The sequence below is a fragment of the Scleropages formosus genome, chromosome 21 (genome assembly GCF_900964775.1).
Source record: "Scleropages formosus chromosome 21, fSclFor1.1, whole genome shotgun sequence".
NCBI lineage: Eukaryota > Metazoa > Chordata > Actinopteri > Osteoglossiformes > Osteoglossidae > Scleropages > Scleropages formosus.
In genome coordinates this window covers 13,436,452-13,457,928 of record NC_041826.1, presented here as the reverse complement: position 1 = coordinate 13,457,928, position 21,477 = coordinate 13,436,452, and the positions used below count along the sequence as shown (strand labels likewise).

General features: G+C 44.1%; 1 protein-coding gene across 1 annotated transcript; it reads left to right on the top strand.

The window, feature by feature from the left end:
• The first annotated feature begins 1,490 nt into the window (after nt 1–1,490).
• LOC108918617 (testin-like) lies at nt 1,491–11,587 on the top strand. Its single transcript, XM_018726060.2, has 7 exons — nt 1,491–1,713; nt 4,052–4,137; nt 4,497–4,752; nt 5,600–5,977; nt 6,870–7,085; nt 8,308–8,466; nt 10,676–11,587. The coding sequence occupies exons 1-7, from the start codon at nt 1,687–1,689 to the stop codon at nt 10,865–10,867; spliced, it is 1,314 nt and encodes a 437-aa protein (XP_018581576.1). The 5' UTR covers nt 1,491–1,686; the 3' UTR covers nt 10,868–11,587.
• Nucleotides 11,588–21,477: the final 9,890 nt, after the last annotated feature.

Here is a 21,477-nt window from a genome sequence, read left to right as displayed (position 1 = left end):
ACCTCATAGTTAACAAGAGGGAGACACTTTGGAACACAGCTTTAAAAACTGCTCATGATCAGTGGAGTATATTGTATTTTTGCTGTATTTTGACTGTTTATTATAAGTAACAATTTATTTAGCTCACGTCTGTCGAAGATGACAATTTAATATTTTTTTATATTACACATTCTGTGATGCACCATGACACATCATCAGTGACATAAGCTGGTGGGGTCACTGTTTATTTCAGCTTCACACCCCCTCACCCAGGCAACCTGACCAGGGTTGATCAAGCCCCAGCCTGTGTTCAGGTAATGCTACCTTGAACCCATGGCTCATGTCTCCTCATCCACACCCATTTTGGTCACCTTTCCACAACCCAGGTAACAACTCTCACAGCCTTTCTTCTCTGCCCACCTGTGATACTCAACATACTACAGGTAATGTATAAAGCGCACCCAGCACACCCCCTACAGCTTATTTCAGACACACACCCTGCCCTCCAACCTTTTAAGTGGCACTGCTCCACCAGTTCCTCGTACCACACCATCTTTCCTCCCTTAGCCTTTTTCATCTGTTCTTCCCAAGGAGCTGTAAGCACCAACAAGATGACCTGCCTTGATTTAATATAATCTACTTTACAGTGAGTGTGCAATGGTGGTGTTTGGTACCATTTGGTACATTTGAATCTGTCTGTATAGAGTTGACATATTCTTTCCGTGTCTGCATAGTTTCCTCCATGTGCTCTGGTTTCCACCCACAGTCCAAAGACATGCAGTTCAGGTGGATTGGTGATGTTAAAGTTGTCCATGGTGTATGTGTGTGGGGGGGCTGGAGTGTTGTCCAGGGTGATTACAGGATAAGCCCCATACCACCTCGACCCTGATAAGGACAAGACATTGGTGAAAATGAATTAATACTTAAGTTATAGTGATTTAACAATTTATAGAACAGGCTATTATTGCTGCATAGATTCGAGGTAAGTATCTCATTCAAAGTAGTGGAATTTGCATACAGGACATTTGTTGTTGTTGTTGTTGTTGTATTCTGTGCTTAGTGCTCCGCTGTTGGTGTTGAGAGCAGAGCAGAGCAGAGCGGAAGTTCCCCTTCAGAACAATAGAAGAAAATTACTAGGAGTTGGAGCCGGGGTTGCCAGATGTGGCTGCTTCATTTTCACATTCACTTGTGTCTGCATGAGACAAAAAAATATATATATATTTCAGGTGAATTTTTCATTGTATATATTTTAACACAATTTTTTTTTACCTTATTTTCCTGTAGTCTATTAATATTATGGGAAAGATATAAAATTAACAAAAAAAAAAAATCATACCCCCCCCCCCCCCCCCCAAAATTAGTTTGGCAAAACTAGTCAGCTTTTCCTTTTTTTAAAAAAAAAAAATCTACATGATCATGGGAAAAGACTTTGAGACTTTGAAGAAAAAAAAAAACAAATTTCTTTATCTGAGTCCCGCACATACAGTGAGTATACAGTGAGTATGTGCGCCGTGGCTTGACGCAGTCTGGCAACCCCGCGGTGAACGCAGCTGGGTCCGCGTGGAGTTAGTTCGCTCGTTCGCTCGATCGCGCTGCGGAGAGTTCGCTCTCGGGCTGCTTTCTCCTAACGATCTGAGTTCGGCAAGTGGACATCCGCGCCGCTTCAGTCCACCACGGTGAAAGTGTCGCCGCAGCAGGGAGCCAAGGATGGAGTTGGAGAAGGAAATGAAGAAGGTAGGCGTCGATGCGATGATGGCCCAGGCTGAGGCTGCTGTGCGTCGCGTTCGGCGACAACGCCCGGGGGGCCGAAGAAGTGAAGCCGGTGCGCGTTCACTCACTGCCGGGACGCCCAAGTATTACTTGAACTTGAAGTAAAAGGAGTGGAGGTGTAGTACTGACTCGAGTAGTATGGATAAATAAATATATAATCATGTCGGCCAGCCTTGAAGAAACTTGGACGCGACGCTTTTAACACTCGACTTTTAGCTGTCTTTCGCGTTGTCTCACAACCGTGTTGAATAAATATAATATATTGCGATGCCGCGGACTGTCTGATCTGTGTAATCCTGGTTTTTGGTAACAAGTTTCTGTAACTTCAGTGGGAAGCGGCTGAGGCTGTGTGTCAGGGCTCGGAACGGGCAGCGCTGAACACTTCTTCGCTCCCTTCCCACTTTACAGTTACAATCAATCACAGTTACTTACAGTGAAAATCACAGTGAGAGTCACAGTACAGCCAGAGTCACAGCTACACGGTCACACAGTGAGTGAGTCACAGTAAGAGTTAGTCACAATTACAATGTCAGTCACACAGTGTTACAGTTACAGTCACAGTGAGTGAGTTATATCACAGATATAATGAGAGTCACAGTGAGGGTCACAGTTACAGTCAGTCACAGTCAGTGTTAGAGTTACAATCAGTCAGTTACAATCACACATAACGAGAGTCACAGTTACAGTCATGTTTGAACCTGCTGGGAACGTGTAGGCTGCTGAGTTCTGCTGAGCTGTGGAAACAACATAATCTGCTTTCTTGTGTTTCTTATACCACTGTAGCCCATTACCCATATTTTTAACTAGCAATTCACCCTACTTCTCTTATTGTTCGCATTATTCTTATCGTTATTATAACTTGCAGCCTGTTGCCATGAGGTCAAGTGACGGGAACAGTTCTGCAATGGAGGTTTTGCCCACAGAGGTCAAGCGGATTACTTAGTCCAGCAAATATTCCCAGTGATCCGCATCTCCAGGGGTGATGCACTGTTGTGTGTAAACACCATCAGTTCCAGGCGTCCCGAGCTTCATCTCATCACTTCTACCAGGACTTCTCAGCAGTGCTGACTCCATATGTCAGTGTGAATCTGTGTCACCCTTGTGAGTCAGCTGCAGAAAAAAATTAAAATATTGTGGATCAGTACAACTTTTTAGTAAAGCCTGTTTAACGGTTATTATACCGAATGGAGATGAGGCAAGATCCTTTGGGCTATTAATGTCCCTCTGAAGCAGCTGGAACTTACATGCACATTTTGTGGAAGTGTCCTGTTATAAACTCATTGTGGTCTTTTGCGCTGCCTCATTTCATAGAAAGAAATATTCATGTAGAACTTCTTGTTTTCCTGCTATCTGCTCATAGGAGGCGAGCAGTGTTTGAAGCACTTAGAGCAGCAAGAGGTTTTTCCTTTGGTTTTTGGTTTTCGTTCTGCGGTTACGGATGGCCGCTTCTTTATCTTCCAGTTCAGTTCAGCCGACTAAAGTTCTTCTGGAATTTTCAACAAGGACTGCCAAGGCCGAAGTAGGGATCATTAAATCCTGGACATTATTTTCCAAAACCTTGGTGTCGTTCATGAGATCATTAACCTGATCAATTTGATCAAGTTAAGATCTTAACTAAGGATCAGTTTAACTATGGGTCAGTTTGCCATAACGCATCCGAATAGCCTTGTGAATGACATGGAAAGAATTAATTTGTAAGAGAACAATCCCAGTCTTTCATGATGGGTTCCTGGGACAGTGAGGAATTTAAATAAATGATCTTTTTATACTAATGAAGCTTAAGGTTCTTCTCTAAAGGAGGTTTGTTTTTTTTTTTTTTTTTTCTTTAAAAGGTTGTTGAGTCTTGTGCTCTTCCTCAGTGAGTGGTTCTCAGTCCTCTCTCGTCTCATAGCCTGGCCAAGTGCTCTCTCGATGGTGCTGCTGAGTGCCTCGTGTCTCTGGCCCTGTCAAACACTCACCCATATATGGCAGCCAGCGGAGTTCGCAGTGGGCGAGCCAAGCAGAAGAGACCAGGACGGCCGCTCAGCATCCCAGCTGTGTCCTTGGAGTATCGAATGGCTCTCCTCTTGGTTAAAACATGCTGTGGTCACAGGAAACATGCATGATCATAAAAAACTCATGATACTGAATGAAGATTTTGTTCTGGTTTCTTTGCTGGAAAAATGAATACAAACTGTAAACTGTTATATTTCAACTGTGTGTCCATGTCAGTGTGTTTATATACTTTTTGATTACATACTCTAAACATTTACGTGATGAATTTGCATTGCTGTGTAAATGTTTTTTGTGTGTGTGTTGACAGATGACCCTGGGCCATGAGATTGGTGCTGGAGCGATGTGTTTGAAGTGCAAAGACAAATGCGAAGGGTTTGAGCTGCACTTCTGGAGGTGCGTATTCCTCCAAACACACTTGCCTACGACTCGTCGAGTTCCTCCGGTCTCATTCTCCCTGCAGCAAGAAAAGAAGCAGAGCCGCATTTAGTTTGGGGTTTAACACTCGCCCACCCATCAATAGCCTAACCAGCTGGAAAATACACCTTTTTCTTCTTTTATGAGTGAAATCCTTGCCTGACCACATTCCTTTCATCACAAGTCCAAGATCTGCAAGCTCTATTTAGTGCTGTCTAACTAGGAGAGGAAGCTGAGATTTTACAAAGCAAAAAACAAACCAGACCTTGTCTGATGCTATTAAGAGCACATCAATGGTGACCCTGTCCATCCTCCATCCACCCCTCACCTCCCCACAGGAAGATCTGCCGAAACTGCAAATGCGGCCTTGAGGACCACGATGTGCAGACGGACTTGGTGGAGGACAAGAAAGTGGGAAAGCTGTTTGAGGACACCAAGTACACCGGCGTGATCCACAAGCTGAAGGCTGAGGGGGTGCCCACCCCCAGGGGAGATGTGGCCACGACCACAGCAACGGCCGCTCCCGTTGCTCCTGCCAAAAAGAGTACGGCTGTCACCTACGAGTGGACTCCACCTGTCGTCAATCCAATCCTGGTGAGGTTCATTGTACTTTCCAGATGAAGGCGACGGTTAGAGTACATTTTCCTGAACATGTATTAATTTAGTAGATGCATTTCTCCAAGGTCACTTGCAATGCTGGATACACTGCACTGGACTCCCTGCAATTATTCACTTATTTGTACAGCAGAGGAATGCAATGCAATCACTGCCCTACTCACACCCACACTATGGGCAGTTTAGAATTACTATTTCGCTCGAAACGCATGTCTTTGGAATGTGGGAGGAAACCAGAGCACCTGGAGGAAACCCACGCAAACAACTCTGCACAGACCGAACGGGGAAGTGCGTTATTGTGCTGCCTAGTAAAGACATTTCAACCGAGAAGACCCCAGATTTCAGTAGTAGTGATCGTCTCTTTTCATATTTTTATGCAAGTGTAAAAAGCAGTTTAGGCTGCTCTCAAAGGGCTGGGAGAAGGTGGAGATCCTTTAGGATCCTAATATTTAGGTTCAGTCAAACACGAAGTTCCCTCGAGGGGGCAGCATTGTGCTGTATTTTCTAGATGTTTTGCACTCATACTACTTATGGTCTTTATCCCTTCATGTAGTCTTAACTCTGAACCACTGGGGGACGGAGCCCTAAGTAGGAAAATTTGGCCTTTCTAAGTGTGCCTGCTCTAGCAATGGCAGCAGTAAGAGGGGGAATGTTTTTAAGGAGCTGTCTGTACTCACAGTGTTATGCGTTTTGAGTGCTTGAGTCGTTTGCACCACGCTTACTATTGTCCGGTGTAAGGAAAAGGCTTTTTGTGGGACCGAGTTGAGTCGCAAGCTTGGAGTCCCATTGCAAGGCCACCTGACAAGCGCTTATTCCCCTCTCGCAGGCAGTGCGCTACATTGAATTGCTGCCCCAGGAGAAGCGCCCTGTTGCGGGCACTGAGGGTGCTGCCTACCGCAAGAAGCAGCTGGCCAAGCAGCTGCCCGAGCATGACCAAGACCCCACAAAATGCCACGAGCTGTCACCTGGGGAGGTCAAACAGATGCAGCAGTATGTTAAGAAGTACAAGGAGGAGGCCCTCGGTGTGGGTGATCTCGCGCTGCCCGAGGAGATGAAGGCACCGCCGTCAAATTCCACCCAGCCTCCAGCAGCAGGTGCCGGAGGTGCCGGTGATGGAGGCAGGGGAACTGCCGCCGCTGTGGGTGCGCTGGGAGCTCCGCTTGTGCCGAGTCCTCAGGCTGGTCTGGCGAAAGGGCAAGCTTATGTAAGTGTTCACTCGCCCAGTAAACACGTGAAGTACGTCTCCTGTGACGCACATGTCATGAGCCTGAAAGCGCTTAGATGACAGAGGAAGAGCTGAGGAATAAGGAGTTCTGTGACGATCTGGAATGTGCCTGCGTCCGAAAACGTCCTCCTGTCACTCTTAGTAGCGTTCGTATTCGTATACCTTCGCGGTGTGATGAAGAAAATAAGTATAATTAAAGATTAAATCCTGAGTAACCAGACTTAGTGACGCTGTAGTACGAATGCACATTTAAAGTGTGGCGTATCGTGAGGTTTAGGCAGGTGTGCATGTCAGCATTCTGGAGTCGGTCACATTGCAGTGCGTGAAAGCAGGCTGCAAGATGCAAATCCAGCTGTTTACGAGCGTACGAGGACCTCCTCGCTTTCTGCTTTCCGATTTGTTTATGAAAAGTGAGGCGCGTTTAAAAATATCCATAAGTGCGGTGATGCAGCAAGACATTTGTAGCGGTGGAAATTTATTTCTGTATGTATGTGTTTCTGTATATGTCAACCCAAAGATGAAACCAGACTTCCACGGTCAATTAATCTTAGGAAAAAGCAGAAAAATTTGCTGGAAGGGGTCAATTCAGCGACATTTTGGCATTTCGGAAGTCAAGGTCTCCTTTTCCAGAGACGAGATTTTTGCAGCATAAGCTGCCGCTGACCACCTCGCCACATTAGAAATTATCCAGCGATTGATAAACATGTAGAAACTTCATTGATCCTGAAGGAAAGCCTCAGCTGTAACTATAACTGCATGCATACAACGAACTAGTGAGAGAAAAGCCTGTAATAGCTCGTGAAGAAATGTCACATTCAGAATAAACATCTCATTAAATGGTCCCACCCGAGTGTTTCTCCCTCTCCCTCAGTCCTGCCACCGCTGTCAGCTGGCCATGAAGCCGGGTGATCCGGCTGTGTATGCAGAGCGTGCCGGATATGACAAACTGTGGCACCCGGCCTGCTTCGTGTGCTGCACCTGTACCGAGCTGCTCGTCGACATGATCTACTTCTGGAAGAAGGGCCAGCTGTACTGCGGCCGACACTATGGCGACAGCGAGAAGCCCCGCTGCGGAGGCTGCGATGAGGTAAGGCGCTCCCCCACGTACCGGCAATTTACTGTCCGGCGAGTGGCTAAACAGACCGTCGGAGGATTTATGAGAGTGCCTCTCGATTCAGTCAGAGGTTTAAAGAACACTTGGATGGCATTGATAAACATGGCATCACCCTTGCGGCGTGCTGCCAGAAGTCCTCCGCTGCGATGCGAGACCCTGGTGAGCAGCTACATGTAGCATTTGGTTGGAGTCATAACAGCTGAAGGTGGTAAAACCAATTATTGACTGTGAAGGGCAACTACTTTTTCATGCCTATGACTACACACATGCAAAGTGACAAAAACAGAAGTGGTTTCACTCTCCTTTGGGATCTGGTCAAATGTGACAAAAGCTGCGAAAGGAAAAAAAATTCCAAGGGGGCAAATAATTGTTCCACAGCACTGTACTAGTATTTCACGCTAATTGTAATAAATGGGGGGTGCGGTGGCGCAGTGGGTTGGACCACAGTCCTGCTCTCCGGTGGGTCTGGGGTTCGAGTCCCGCTTGGGGTGCCTTGCGACCCTGGGTGTGTCCCCTCCCCCTCCGGCCTTACGCCCTGTGTTACCGGGTAGGCTCCGGTTCCCCGTGACCCCGTATGGGACAAGCGGTTATGAAAATGTGTGTGTGTGTGTGTGTGTGTGTGTGTGTGTGTGTGTGTGTGTGTGTGTGTGTGTGTGTGTGTGTGTGTAATAAATGGGTTCGAGTCCCACTTGGGGTGCCTTGCGACGGACCGGCGTCCCGTCCTGGGTGTGTCCCCTCCCCCTCCAGCCTTGTGCCGTGTTGCTGGGTTAGGGTCCCGCTCGCCGCGACCCCGCTTGGGACAAGTGGTTTCAGCCAATGTGTGTGTGTGTAATAAATGGATTTGGAGAAGCACTGTTTGCAGAGTGCATCACCTCACACATCTGCACACAAAATCAGACACAAGATCACAAGGCAGCCATAATTTTCATACACTGACTGTATCAACGGGGCACTAATAAGTCACCCTTTGCCTCACTGATCCACACAGGAATGGAACGGAGGTCCGCTATTGACTTACATGTGTGTCCATCACAGCAGAGCGGAATGAAGGTCTTCCCTCCAGTATCATAGCTCGCATTTCTGTCGCGCTGTTGATTGTTAGGTGATCGGCCTGGTTGCAGTGCTCTGACAGAGGTGCTAATCTCCGTGCCTGGGAAACGCTGCTCACGTTGCTCCTTCCCCCTGCCACCCACAGCTCATCTTCAGCAATGAATACACGCAGGCAGAGGGCCAGAACTGGCACCTGAAGCACTTCTGCTGCTTTGACTGTGATTGCGTGCTTGCTGGGGAGACCTACGTCATGGAGAAGGACAAGCCTGTCTGCAAGCCCTGCTACATGAAGAGCCATGCTGTGGTAATGACCCCTTCCGGTCCTGTTCTTATGTCCTTCCAACCCCACGCGGTAATGGGCAGCAGGAAGCAAAGACGTTGAAAAGCTATAGTCCAAGGCTGGTGTACTTGGTCCTCAACTTATGAACACAGTCTGCTCATAGCTTCATTTGTCTGCAACTCCAAAGTCTTTTTGTGTCGCCAAATTGCAAGAAGTAATACATACCTCCAAAAACTGCTTGGCCAGTTTAGGGTTGCTGTGGTCTGTAGATGTCCGCTGTATCCCAGAAACAGGGTGTGAGGCAGGATAACATCCCCTGATGTGATGCCACCACATCAAAGCGTAAACTTTTTTTTATTATTTACACAATAAATAGAAAATCAATAAAACAGATACCTTAATTTATTTACAGGTAGCGTTAAGCAAAAATCTTGCATTTGGCTAACAAAAAAAAACTATTCTTCGCTTAACAGGTTTAAAAATCACATATTATTAGGGAGTCCCTTTATTTCTAATGAGACAAAATAAAGTCAACTGCAACATGGAAAAATGTCACCTAAAACTAAAAGTTTACCAAATTACATGATATTCACTGACTCTTTTTCATGAACATCTTGTCCAGGTCTGAGTCACAGCTCTCTAAAGGCTGTCTTGGAAGCACAGGTCACATGGCCAATCAGGATACACCCAAGGTGGTGTGGTGCTATTGCAATTGAATTCAATCATTTCTTGTCCAAATTATAGGGGACATGGTAGCACAGTGGATAAAGCCAGTGCCTTACTGCTCCTGTGCTTCTCAGCGAGTATGGGGTTTGACATCAACATAGGGTGTGTAGACTGTATGTTTCTCCCTATGTTTGCACCCCCAGACTTGCACAGGAGAAGGTACTAGCAAACCATTTGTACAACTCCGCTGCCACAGAAACCACTCGTGAGGTCGCTGTGAGTCGGTCTCAGCTTTATAGCACTTCCATCCTTCGAATTACTAAAACCGTTACTATGAATTATGCAACAGAGTGAATAATTTGAACGGTCAGCATCACCTTCGGACTCCAACTCATAAACCTTAAGAGAAACACAATTTTATTTTAGTGTAACATTACACTCATGTTCCTTCATGTTACAAAAGCTGTTTATATGACTTATATAATTGAGTTATATCTGCATGTTTGGTACGGATTATTTCTAGGCGTATCTTCTAATTTAGCCATGAGTTAGATTGACTATAGCAAGTAGGGAGCAGGAAGTACATACACTAGTTAGTTTTGTACTGGCAGAAGCATAGCATCCATGTGTTTTTCACACTGGACAGTAGAATATCCTACGTGGATGTAAAATTAGCACATTACCAAAGAAAAAAAACTTTTGTAGTGAATAATAATCATCAGAGATGAGCTGTAAACACTGGGATGACCCTTTGTGTTTCTACTCTGTGTGTTTTGCTGCCATGCAGGAATCCAGTTCATTTTCATTCAGCGAGATCAGTCAATTTGAATACAGAAAATGGGGCAAGCAAGATTTAAATAATGTGGAAAATGTTTGTTTGCATCGTTCAAAAATGGTAGCTGAGATGTTAATACGAGGAACCGGTATACCGTTCATGAGAGTACCTGAACCCAAATTGCCCTCATGAATTGTTCAACTGTATGACTGCAAAATAACTTGCTTTGAACAAAATTCTCAACCAATGGAAAGTCATAAGTGTGATTCCGATGATACTCCTGTCACCAGAGTGTTTATGAAATCATTCTCTGGCAAAGACACGATATGGAACAAATGTGGAATGTTGCCTTTGGCATCTCTGCTCTTTGGACACTCCCACAGCCGCTGTGTGTGCACCGCTACCTAGGTGTGTGTGAATTTTGAAGTCCCTCAGCTAGGAAGCGCCCCAGTCCAGCAGTATTTTATTGTTGGAATCTTTGTCTCGGATCACTGCTGATATATTTTTGATGCCTTGGATTCCTCAGAGAAAAACCTCCAATTAGGGATGACCGATACAGCAAATGGGGACACGGTTTCCAGAACTGTTTACTGGTTTTGTACGAAGCACGTGGTTTAAACCCAAGATCAGTTATTGAGAAATGGTGGCCTGCGGGTAAAGAAGCGAGCGAGTGAGTGCGAACGAGTTGTACAGAGCCTCGGCATTTCACAATATGGCTTGTGCTGTTTCGGGTGTATTATTTTTTAACCCCACGACGGCTGTGTCATGCTGTAACCGCCGTGCCTGTTGCAGCATTGCAGTACCTGCGGCGCTGCGGTGGAGCCTGAGGCCCAGCGTGTCACCTACGGGGAGTACAGCTGGCACGCCGAGCCAACCTGCTTCCTGTGCTCTGGCTGTTCCAAGTGCTTGATCGGCCAGCGTTTCATGGCTGTGCGGGCAAAGCTCTTCTGCTCCGTGGAGTGTCGGAAGAAGACTAGCGCCTAGGGCGCGGCAGACCCCGGAGCCCACCGGTGATGTTTTAGATGAGCTTTTGATCAACGACCATTGTTCCCAGCCTTGACTGCATCCCTCACATAGACTTTCAGTGCTAGAAACAACTGCTGTGGCTACAAGTGAGTTATTATTGCCTTACTAAGAGCTGCTGTGATAAGGGACTTCATTACATCCAGTGCGGGTTAGAACGCATGTCCACTTTGTCATACTGTGGATTTGTGAATGGTGCTCAGTTTGGTCAGTCGCTCTTGCTTAAAGAATTTTGACTAGATACATACTCTGCTGCATTTCTAGTTACTCCCCAGACATGACCAATTTTCTTTTGTATGGGTTCCGTTTTATACTGCTGCACTAAGTGAAACTGGGCCTTGAATGTCTTTGTCTCCCTTAAGAGCTACACAGTTCTGTGAGTTACACATCCAGATCAACGTAAGACCTGAACAAAGTGTCAAGCCACTGTTTTTCTCCCCCCACCACCACCACATGCAGAATCTTCTCTTCTGTGTTGAAAAAGTCATATTACATGGGCTATATCAGTTTCTTTCCCACAAGTGTCACAGAAGGACCAGGCAGATGTAATGTTGTATGGGTGTGCTATGCAATGTGTTTATCATTTGATTATCATGTGCCTTTCCTGTTCTTCGATGTTTTGCACTTTATTTCATAATCCGTATGCTAAATTCACTCAATAAAGTTTTGCGATAAATGAAACATTAGCATGTGGAGGCATTTTTTTTTTAAGCGGTAGTTTGAGTGCTTTTCTAACAGATCTGTTTGTGGAGTTAGTTCACCTTCACTTTGGTTACTAAGAACGAAATGTATCAAATACTTCAGCCTGATAAGAACTAGTTTCACCCACCAAAGAATGCGCACCAAGAGCTGGGTTTCACTCCGCTACACAATTCCAGGAAAAGTCCACTTTACCAAATTCTATTGTCTTAACAGCCTTTTCCAACAATGCCAACGGTACTTAAATTACTTTTGCATATAATATCTTAAGAGAAATGCTTCTACAGACAAGTACGTCAGTGCAATATGCAAGGAGCATGGTGAAAATTGGGGCGTAGCATTTGGGTTGTGACTAAAGAGGTCATGGCTGTGGACTTGGGTCTCGAAAGCAGTTGGTTCAAGCCCACTGTGCATCTCCCCTGTAGTAATTTCAACAAGGAATTTACCCTAAATTGCCCCAGTAAAGATGTCCTGCTGTATGAATGACTACAACTTCACAGCAGCTTTGGATGAAGGTGACAGCTAAACCGAATAAAAATAAGCGAGGAACAGACCAGAAGAATAGGCTACGCTGAGGGACACCAAGTCCCAGACTGCTGGGCCACGGATGAGGGTGCGAGGTTAATTACGCTATTTTGCATGGTATTTCTCAACTAATGTTTTCCTTTAAACTGTCACCAGGGAAACCAAATAAGAATGCCATAGAAAAGCCACTGTGACAGTGTAATCTGAGCCATGAGCTATCTGCTGTCTTGTGATGGGCCACCCTGCATCCAAAGGGAACTTGTTTAAAGCTGCCAACCCTTTCATGTGAGCATTAGAGGGATTCAGGTCTTAGGGGCAGAACAGGAACCAAGTGCCTGTGGTCTCTAATGAACACACAGTGACTCCATACACTCCTGTCTCCATCTAGCTTGTTAAAGGACAAGGCCTCCCGGCAATGCACCCGTTTTGCATTTTAAATTCTTGTGTTTTTAATCAGCATTTGGATGGCACGATGTGGTGTTTTCAAAATATCGGCTCGCATAGGCAGTGAGCAAAAAAATCACGAGGTTTAAGTAGCAGGGAGAACGAAATATGTCCTCGATTGTGCTCAAGGCATTCATTAGTATAATCTGATCTATGGCTGGCAGAGAGGTGGGACAAGGACAAACTGCAAGGTTGTTACAAGCAAATAACACATAGCTACATTTACATTTGCACACACATTTATTGATTTAGCAGACACTTTTCTCCAAAGTGATGTACATTTCTGATAAAACTGTACATTACACTAACAGTCAGAGATTTGGATGGAGACACATGATTCTTGAATAAAGTCAATTTGTCTCATACCACTGTAGAAACCAGTATACATTACATGAGTAGCTACATATAGTGTTTTTTTTTTTTTTTTAGATAAAGATTACATAACACATGTTTACTGAGCACATATGGGGTCAGGGGAGAAGTCAGTCTAAAAGAGATTTGTTTTCAGGCTCTTCTTGACTGCCGAGAGGGATTCAGCAGTTCTGAGTGAGGGAAGGAGGTGGTTTCCGCCCATTGGAGCCAGAACCAAAAACCTTTGACCTTTAGATTTTGGACCTGTTGCGTGTGGACAGCAGTAGTGAAATCCAGTATAGCCTGGTGGAAGCGCTCGCCTTGCTCCTCCAAATACGTTCTCCTTGAAGTTATCAAGATGAGCATCGAGGATATGGACTTTGAGGGACATCTTGCAGCCCATTTCGCCATAGTTCTTCACCGGAATCTCAACCAGCTCCACATAGTTTTCAGCCTTGTGACTGTCCAAGAAGCCCGGAACCACTGCAAAGAAGCTGTCCCAAGCTGCTTTCTCCTTGTTAGTTCTTGGGGAATTCCTTGCACTCCAGGATCTTCTTTATCTGTGGTCCAACAAAGACACCAGCTTTGACCTTTGCCTCAGACATCTTAGGGAAGAGGTTTTGAAGCTACTTGAAGGCTGCAGACTCCTTATCTAGAGCTGTGACAAATTGTTTCATAAGGCCCAGTTTTATGTGCAGTGGTGGCATCAACACCTTCCGAGGGTCCACCAGTTGCTCCCACTTGACATTGTTCCTGCCTACAGAGAACTCTGTCTGCTATTTATTTTGTTCTTTGCAGGATGGTACAGAGGGGAAAAGAGAGCCATGAAGTTCCCTATCCCAAGAATTTCGCTGATTTTTGAAAGTGATTTACAGTATAATCGAAAAACTACTAACGCCGCTACCAAGGAGCATATAATGAGAACATGATGGGAGACTATATTTGGGAACTGATTTGTGAAAGTGATTTACAGTATAATTGTAAATCTCGAAAAACTACTTACTTATAAATCTTTTTTGTTTTTTTTTGTGTAACTTTAGTATAAATACATGTTAATTTTGATTCCTTTCTTATTTTTTCTGACTTCATGTGAATGAAAATGTGCAAATTTGCCCGTTTTCCCATTGGAAATAGGTATATTTCAAAATATCAATTCCTGGTCACAAAAGCAAAGTTTGAAGGAAATAATAGCCAATTTCTATACTTTTTAAGCATAAACAATTAGGAAATAACACTTACTACCCAGGAACAAAATTTGTGTTACACAGTGTGATTATCAAGGCGATCATTCTGGGAAAAGAATACAGAAAGCTGTTTAAAGGTTGCCCGTTCCAGCATTTTTGATAGGAAAGGGAGAAGAGCGAGTGGCATGTAGTTCTGGACTGAGTCTGGATCCAGAGTGGGTTTCTTCAACAGCGGTGAGATGGGAAGCAACCAAGGGAGAGTGAGGAGTCAATAGTCATGGAGATAAAAGAAATACACTGAGGTAAATGGTCCATAAAAGAGGTGAAGAGAGAGGATCGAGGGAGCAGGTGGTAGCAGGAAGTCAGAGATTTCACCTTCTTACAGGGGTTGACCTGGCTGGCATTACCAGAATGGGTGGATTCCAATAACTTGTTCATGATGGAGTTGGCTTTGTCTCTGAAGAACAAAGCTAAATCACCAACAGTGAGATAGGAGTAAGCAGAAGTAGGGCAGAGTAGGGAAGAAAGGTGGTGACGAGTGTGTGGATTGTTGACTGCAAATTATAGCATGTGAAAGAAGATGGTTTTAGCCCAGGAAACAGCAGAGTGGGAGGATGCTGGGAGCTCCTGTCTCTGAGAGTCCTTGATTCAAGTAGTATGATTTCAAACGGTTCCTGTTGTAATGCTGCAGACTAAGGTTTTGCCTGTGTTGTACTGAGCTCACGGGGGATGGGGTGGTGCAGCAGGATTGGCCGGGTCCTACTCTGTGGCTGGTCTGGGGTTCGAGTCCCAGTTGGGGTGCCTTGCGATGGACTGGTGTCCCATCCTGGTTGTGTCCCCTCCCCCTTCAGCCTTACACCCTGTGTTGCCAGGTTAGGCTCCGGCTCACTGTGAACCTCACTGCCCGGGATGATCAGTTTCAGCCTGTGTGTGTGTGTACTCTCTACCAATTAGACATACAGTGAGTGAAAGATTCCCTGTGAACTTTGATAGAGTAACAGTAGTTCATAAGTTATACCTGATCTATGTACAGGTTTTTTATTAAGGTGAAGTATAATGTCTTTTATGTATTACTCGAATGGTCATAAACTATGAGAAGTGGAAAAGGCGCTTTTGTTTTCTTTGTTTTGTGTGTCCTTGGTGCCTTCAGTGAGGGTACCGTTCCCAATTGTCATTGAGCTGGTTCACATATCACATATGTTGTTGCACACATTGTAGCTAATATTTTATGAGAAGTAGCAGTATTTTGCTGTAACAGTCACAAAAAAAGATCATTTCACAAGTAAAAATATGGCATAAGTCCCTTTTACTTGTTAAAAGAGATATGTGAGCTTTTCTGTAATACTGACACAAGAGGTGCATTGAGTAATAATCTTTGGCTGATGGGAGGAAGCATTCTATCTACACATCTCATGAATCTGTCAGATGCACATAGCTGAGGGTTTTGAGAAATTCTTCAGCCCAATTATAGAACATTGCAGAGAGGAGGGAGAAGTGTGAGTTGAACTTTAATATGTCTTGCACACTACAAAATGTGTTATCTTCTAGGTTTTGTGCCTAAGTCTCCAGCTTTAACTATTATTTCAGCTTTTTTGACAATATCACGTCAAAGTTAGAGACAAACTCAAGTTTTGTATTCTGTGCTGAGCTCACGTATGAAAGTAAGACTTTCTTTTTTTTTTTTTTTTTTTACTTTTGGCAGTGCACTGTGTTTAAAAGAAATATTTGGTTAAACCATACTCTACTCCCTTGGAAAGACTTGGAAACCTCAGCCCACCCATGTCTGTCATCATCGTAAGCTGTTCCAAAAGGTATAACCGAGGTAAAACCCCAGGCGATACTAAATTTCACCTGTTACATTTTACAGGACAAGGAGCTGCTGAAAGGTTAGTGCCTCTCATTCCATGGATGTTTATGAAAGTGCCAGAGCCTGGAGACTTCCTTGACTGCTGTAGTGTTCATCTATTGTATCATACAGTTCCAGTCTCATCTCACAGGATTTATTGTATAAGATAAGGCTTCACGGAGCGAGTCTCCTTAACCATAACAATGTGAGGGCTTTTTTCTGCCCTTGAGCCCTCAGCCTGTGCCAGTTAATATTTGCTGCAAGGAAAATGACAATGACTCATGGAGTGATCGATGATCAAGTTACATATGGAAAAGCTTCATGCTGAAACCTGGCTCTACAACACAAATAGCCTTAAAAGGGAGCCAGATCTCTACCTCTGACATTGAATCAGTTCAGCTCCATACCCACTGCATTCCTTATTGATTAGTCAGTGTTTTTTGTATGAAAATCTGATTACCCATTCAAATTATAATATTGACTGATCATCTAGGACAAAATTTCCTTCAGCTAAAACAGCCATTCATAACCATCGTGAAAGGGAATGCATGCAATTAAAGTATTAGATTTTCTTTTTCGCATGAAATCCTGTATGATTTTTGTACATTGGAACCTTAAACAAACCACCCATCAGTAACTTCCCTTTAACCACAAAGTAAAGCAGTTACATGAGACAGTTAGTATTGCAAACCTCGTAAAAATATTTACAGTTTTAGAGAACAGCTGCTGAAAGTCAGAAACTGAGCCTTGATCGTACTCTTGTCCATGTGGGAGAGACATGCAGTCGTAAAGCTGTGATCGCAAGTGCTTCTGCTTGCAGAGGACTGAGAAGGGCCAAAGTAATATTCGGAAGCTGAAGCCGGAAAGTGGAAATTGTTTTGTCTTCCTGACATTGTGTACATCGGCCTTATCTGCAGAACAATTCTTCTGCTGCCCTTACAGTCAGTTTCAGGATTTTTGCTCTAATGTGAATACAACACTTCTGCCGTGCACTTTTAACATTTACAGCTGATTTAAAATATCACAAGCTAGGCTACTCTATGGTCAGTTTAATGAGGAATTCCAAGAAAGTTCCAATAACCATTTTGTACGTAAATGTTTGTGTACCTTTATTACAAAAAAAAAAAAAAAAATTGTAGGAAGGTGATCAGGAATCATCAACTGAGTTGTATGCATCTACTTGTGTGATGAACATCGGTGCATATGGTGGAAAGAAACATCCTGTCCAATGTTGTTGTTGTTGACTAGGCAGGTCTTTCTGTCCCCAAGTGTTGAATGGACAGTTTTCTCTCCCCAGCTGTCTGAATGGACACCAAGAAGCATGTCCAAAACAGCACTGGTTAACACCAAAAAGTGTACCTACTCTATCCCTCCCTTTACACTGAATGGTATTGGCATAAATTACTGTTGCATATAAACAAAATGATTCTCATTAATGCCTGGCTTATTTTTTCGACAGTTCAGTCTGCCTGGCGCAACAGAGTAATTGTGATTATTTGAGACAGATGTTAAAATAACAGGGGTTGAAATGAACCCACTATAAAGGCATGTGGCAGAAAGCATCAGGGGGGCAGGTGCTCCTTAGGCATAGCATGTATTTCAGTTTAGAGCGATCCCCTGCTATCAGAGCACAGGCCTGCTTGCTGAGATCCTGCAGGATTTAAAAGTGGCTTTCTTCCATGACAATCCTCATGTTCTTATGAGAACGTATGGATTGTCTGTGGTTTGTTCACTGCGTGCCATTTTGTTCAGTTTTTTTTTTTTTTCTTTTTCTTTTTGTTCTTAGCGTGCGATGCTTTGGACCTGTTCTCATATACCCTGTGCTGGACTACACGGCAAGAATTCCACAAGCTCCAGAGCTTGGCAGAGCAGTGGAAAAACTCAAGATCCAATAAATGTCTTACACAGGAATGTGGGGCTTCCTTGTATGGTCATAAATGGAGCGATGATTCTTTTCTCAGAACCAAGGGTTCAGTTTGTCTGTCCAAGAGGGCAGAGTTGCAGGCAGGATTGCTGTGCCCCGGCATCTTCACCAATTAATCGTACACATCTGTAAGGTGCGCTTATGAATTCACTGTATGCTACTTGCAAAAATATCAAGATAGAGAGTGAAATGTTTACAGAAGGGGTGTGGTTTGGATCTCTGACAGCCTTCTCTTTTGGCAGAGAGGTGCCATTAAGATGGAGCCATACAGTGTACACATCACCTGGGCTGGAAAACTATTTGTAACCTGACCCTCCTGTATGGTCCTCCCTTGACCCTGATTAACTTCTCATTGAGTAGATGGAAGAGGTGATGAATTATCTATGAAAATCTTCTGAAGCAGGGAAATGGCTGCTTTGACACCTGGCTTGCATGTTTTCTGTTCAGCAGGACCCCGAGTGATGCTTTTGCTTGCTTTTGTCTCAGGTTTCCAGCTAGAGAAAATGAGTTATATGATTCATATTGCTTTGTTAAATTCTAGGCAAAAATCTGAATTTTCAAGCCCTACCATACTAATCTTTAATTCTATTGGCAAACTTTCACATAGCCACGAGTGCATCATGTGTCTGAGCTGGAGAGGCAAGGATTCATTTTTAAGTTCAGGTACAACATAGACCCTCTTGGTCTTTATATGAATACTAGAAAGTGCCTTGCTTGATTTGAGGAAAAGTCATGTTGCCAAGGAAGAGTTACTTTCGTATGTTAACTTAATGGCATGTTAACTTAATAGGTTTGTACAAAATCCTTTAAAAGCTTGGAATGATATGCTCTTTTCACTCTGCTGTGCTTCTTATAAATTTGCTTTGAACCCATCCGTTATTGTGGTTAACACTAATTGTTTTGCACTAAACAGACTTTACAGGTGTTGTATTTTAATTTGTGATTATATCATGGATTTGGACATCTTGCCCTTCTAGCTAGTAAATAAACATTATGTGCTGTAACTTGACCAGCAACTGATGACCACCTTACTGGATGCCATATCTCAGGGGTGTCCAGCCTTTTTGGCCATGAGTCATAATTATTACATTGACATTAACATTTATTAATTTATCAGACACTTTTGTCCAAAGAGATGTACATCTCAGCAAAAGTACAATTTATGCATTACATTAAGAGAAAGAGGCATGGCTGCAGACATGAAAGTCTCAGGCAAACCTAGTTTGTTCCCTACCACTTGCTGCACCGAGGTTTATCGTTCGAGTAGGTGCATAAGACACAGGATAGACAAATCCTGATACCCTCCTACCAATTTTTCTTTTAAATATTATAAGATACACAAGCAAGCGAATACAATGCCGGAGCAGTGTCTGATAAAAGACTCAATCTGGTGATGCTCATGAAGTTACAGTGCATCAACATTTACACCATACATGAGCTGGAGAAATCTTGGGCAAAATGGGTCCAGAAAAGGTGAGTTTTCAGACCCTTCTTGAATGTAGACAGAGCTTCTGCAGTTCTGAGTGAGAGGGGAAGGTCATTCCGCCACAACGGAGCCAGAACCGAAAACCTCCGTGCATTACCTTTCGTGCACGGGACCACCAATCGAACAGTAGTAGACAAGCAAAGGGGCCTGGCTGGAGTGTAGAAGTTGATCAAGTCTTGTAAATAGCTGGGAGCAATTCTATTGACACATCTGTAGGCAATAACCAGGGTCTTGAATTTGATTTGGGCAGCTATAGGAAGCCAGTGCAGAGAAGTGAGTAGAGGAGATACATGGGAGCGTTTTGGCAAATCAAGCACAATTCGTGCAGTAGCATTCTGTAGAAGCTGCAGAGGTTTGATGGCAGTAGCAGGAAGGCCACACAGGAGAGAGTTACAGTAGTCTGGACGGGAAGTCACCATGGCCTGGACAAGTAGTTGGGCAGAGTCAGTTGTGAGGTAAGGATGGATCCTACGAATTTTATGCAGGATGCCTCTGCAGGACCGGGTTGTGGCTTCGATGTGCCGAGAGAAAGACAGACTCGTGTCAATAGTTACTTCCAGACTCTTAGCCAAGGAGGTAGACGAAATGAGTGAGTTGTCCAGTTTGAGCAATAGATTGTGACAAGAGGACAGGCCAGCTGGGAGGTGAAGAATCTCTGTTATAGAGAGGTTAAGTTGGAGGTGGTGATGCGTGCGGAGATATCATTATTCTGAATTGGTTGGAGGGTCACACTTGCAGAAATCATAGTAAGTGACAAACTGAATGTTTAATTTCTAAATTGAAAAATTATCCATTTTTTGAAGTATTTTATTTAGATGAATTGTGAGTTTGAGTGCACTTGTCTAAGTTTAACTGTATTATCATGTGATTTCACACACACACTGGCTGAAACTGCTTGTCCCAGGCAGGGATGTGGCAAGCTGGAGCCTAACCCAGCGACATAGGCTGCAAGGCTGGAGGGGGAGGGGACACACCCAGGACGGGACGCCAGTCTATCACAAGGCACCCCAAGCGGGACTCGAACCCTAGACCCACCAGAGAGTGGGACCCAGCCAAACCCGCTGTCCCCTATCATATGAGTTCATAAAATTTATTGTATTTATGGTAGATTTAGTACATATTAATAATTATACAAATGTTATTGTGAGCTTTGTGCCACACATTGGACACCCCAGCTCATCATCTCATCACAAATGTTTATGTATTTGTATGTATATGCTGATGTGTTTATGTATGATATATCACTATATTTTGTACAAGCATCCTGAAAAACAAACGCATGGTCGCTCCTCCACAATGGATAAAAAATCAAGCTTTTTAATTTTACTTCTCAGTACAAAGCCTTCTCCAAAAAAGCAGGCAGTTTGGAAATACGCTGTAGCTTGCAGGTATCTACAGGGCAGTTGGAAAATTCCTCCCATCATTTAAAGATTTTTTTTTAAAGGTATTCCCTCAAAAATTTCCACCGCCCCACCCGCTTCCTTGCTCTTTCTACCTCTTCTCATCTGGAGAGGGCCTGGTGGAGTGGGTAGGGCCAGTGAGGAATGCAACCTGCCCCTTTTAGCACCAGTGTGTACTAGATTCCTGAGGCCTGACTCGGTGATATCCCTGGCGGTGTGACTCACAGAGTGTTTGGGGAGGTGGTGCGTTGGGATCACACTCATTGCAGGGAGTAGGGGAGGTAGGGAAAGGTCCTGGGATTCAAACACCTCTCTTTCTGACTGAGATGAAGTTCAGTGTCTCAAACACTCTGCTTAATCTCTCAGTGTAGTGATCACTGGACACATGGACCTGTTGATCCAGCATCGATATCTTCTTCAAGACTAAATTAAATACACTAAAGACCATGTCATGGATTTCTTCTCCAAAATTCTCTCGAAATCAGTGATCATGTACAAGAATAAACAAACTGAGCACAGAATAAAAGGGAACCCCAGATACAGAACATTTCTCTCAGGTCAGCTGCAGAGTTCTGCTGCTTTGGCAAGTTCCCGAAATGAACAAACAGTTGTGTATGTAAGCGTTTACTCCTGTCTCTGGGTGGTTGCATTCTTCCACGCCCAGTGTGAGCACACTAGCGGACCTTGCACCAAGCACACATGAAGAAACTAG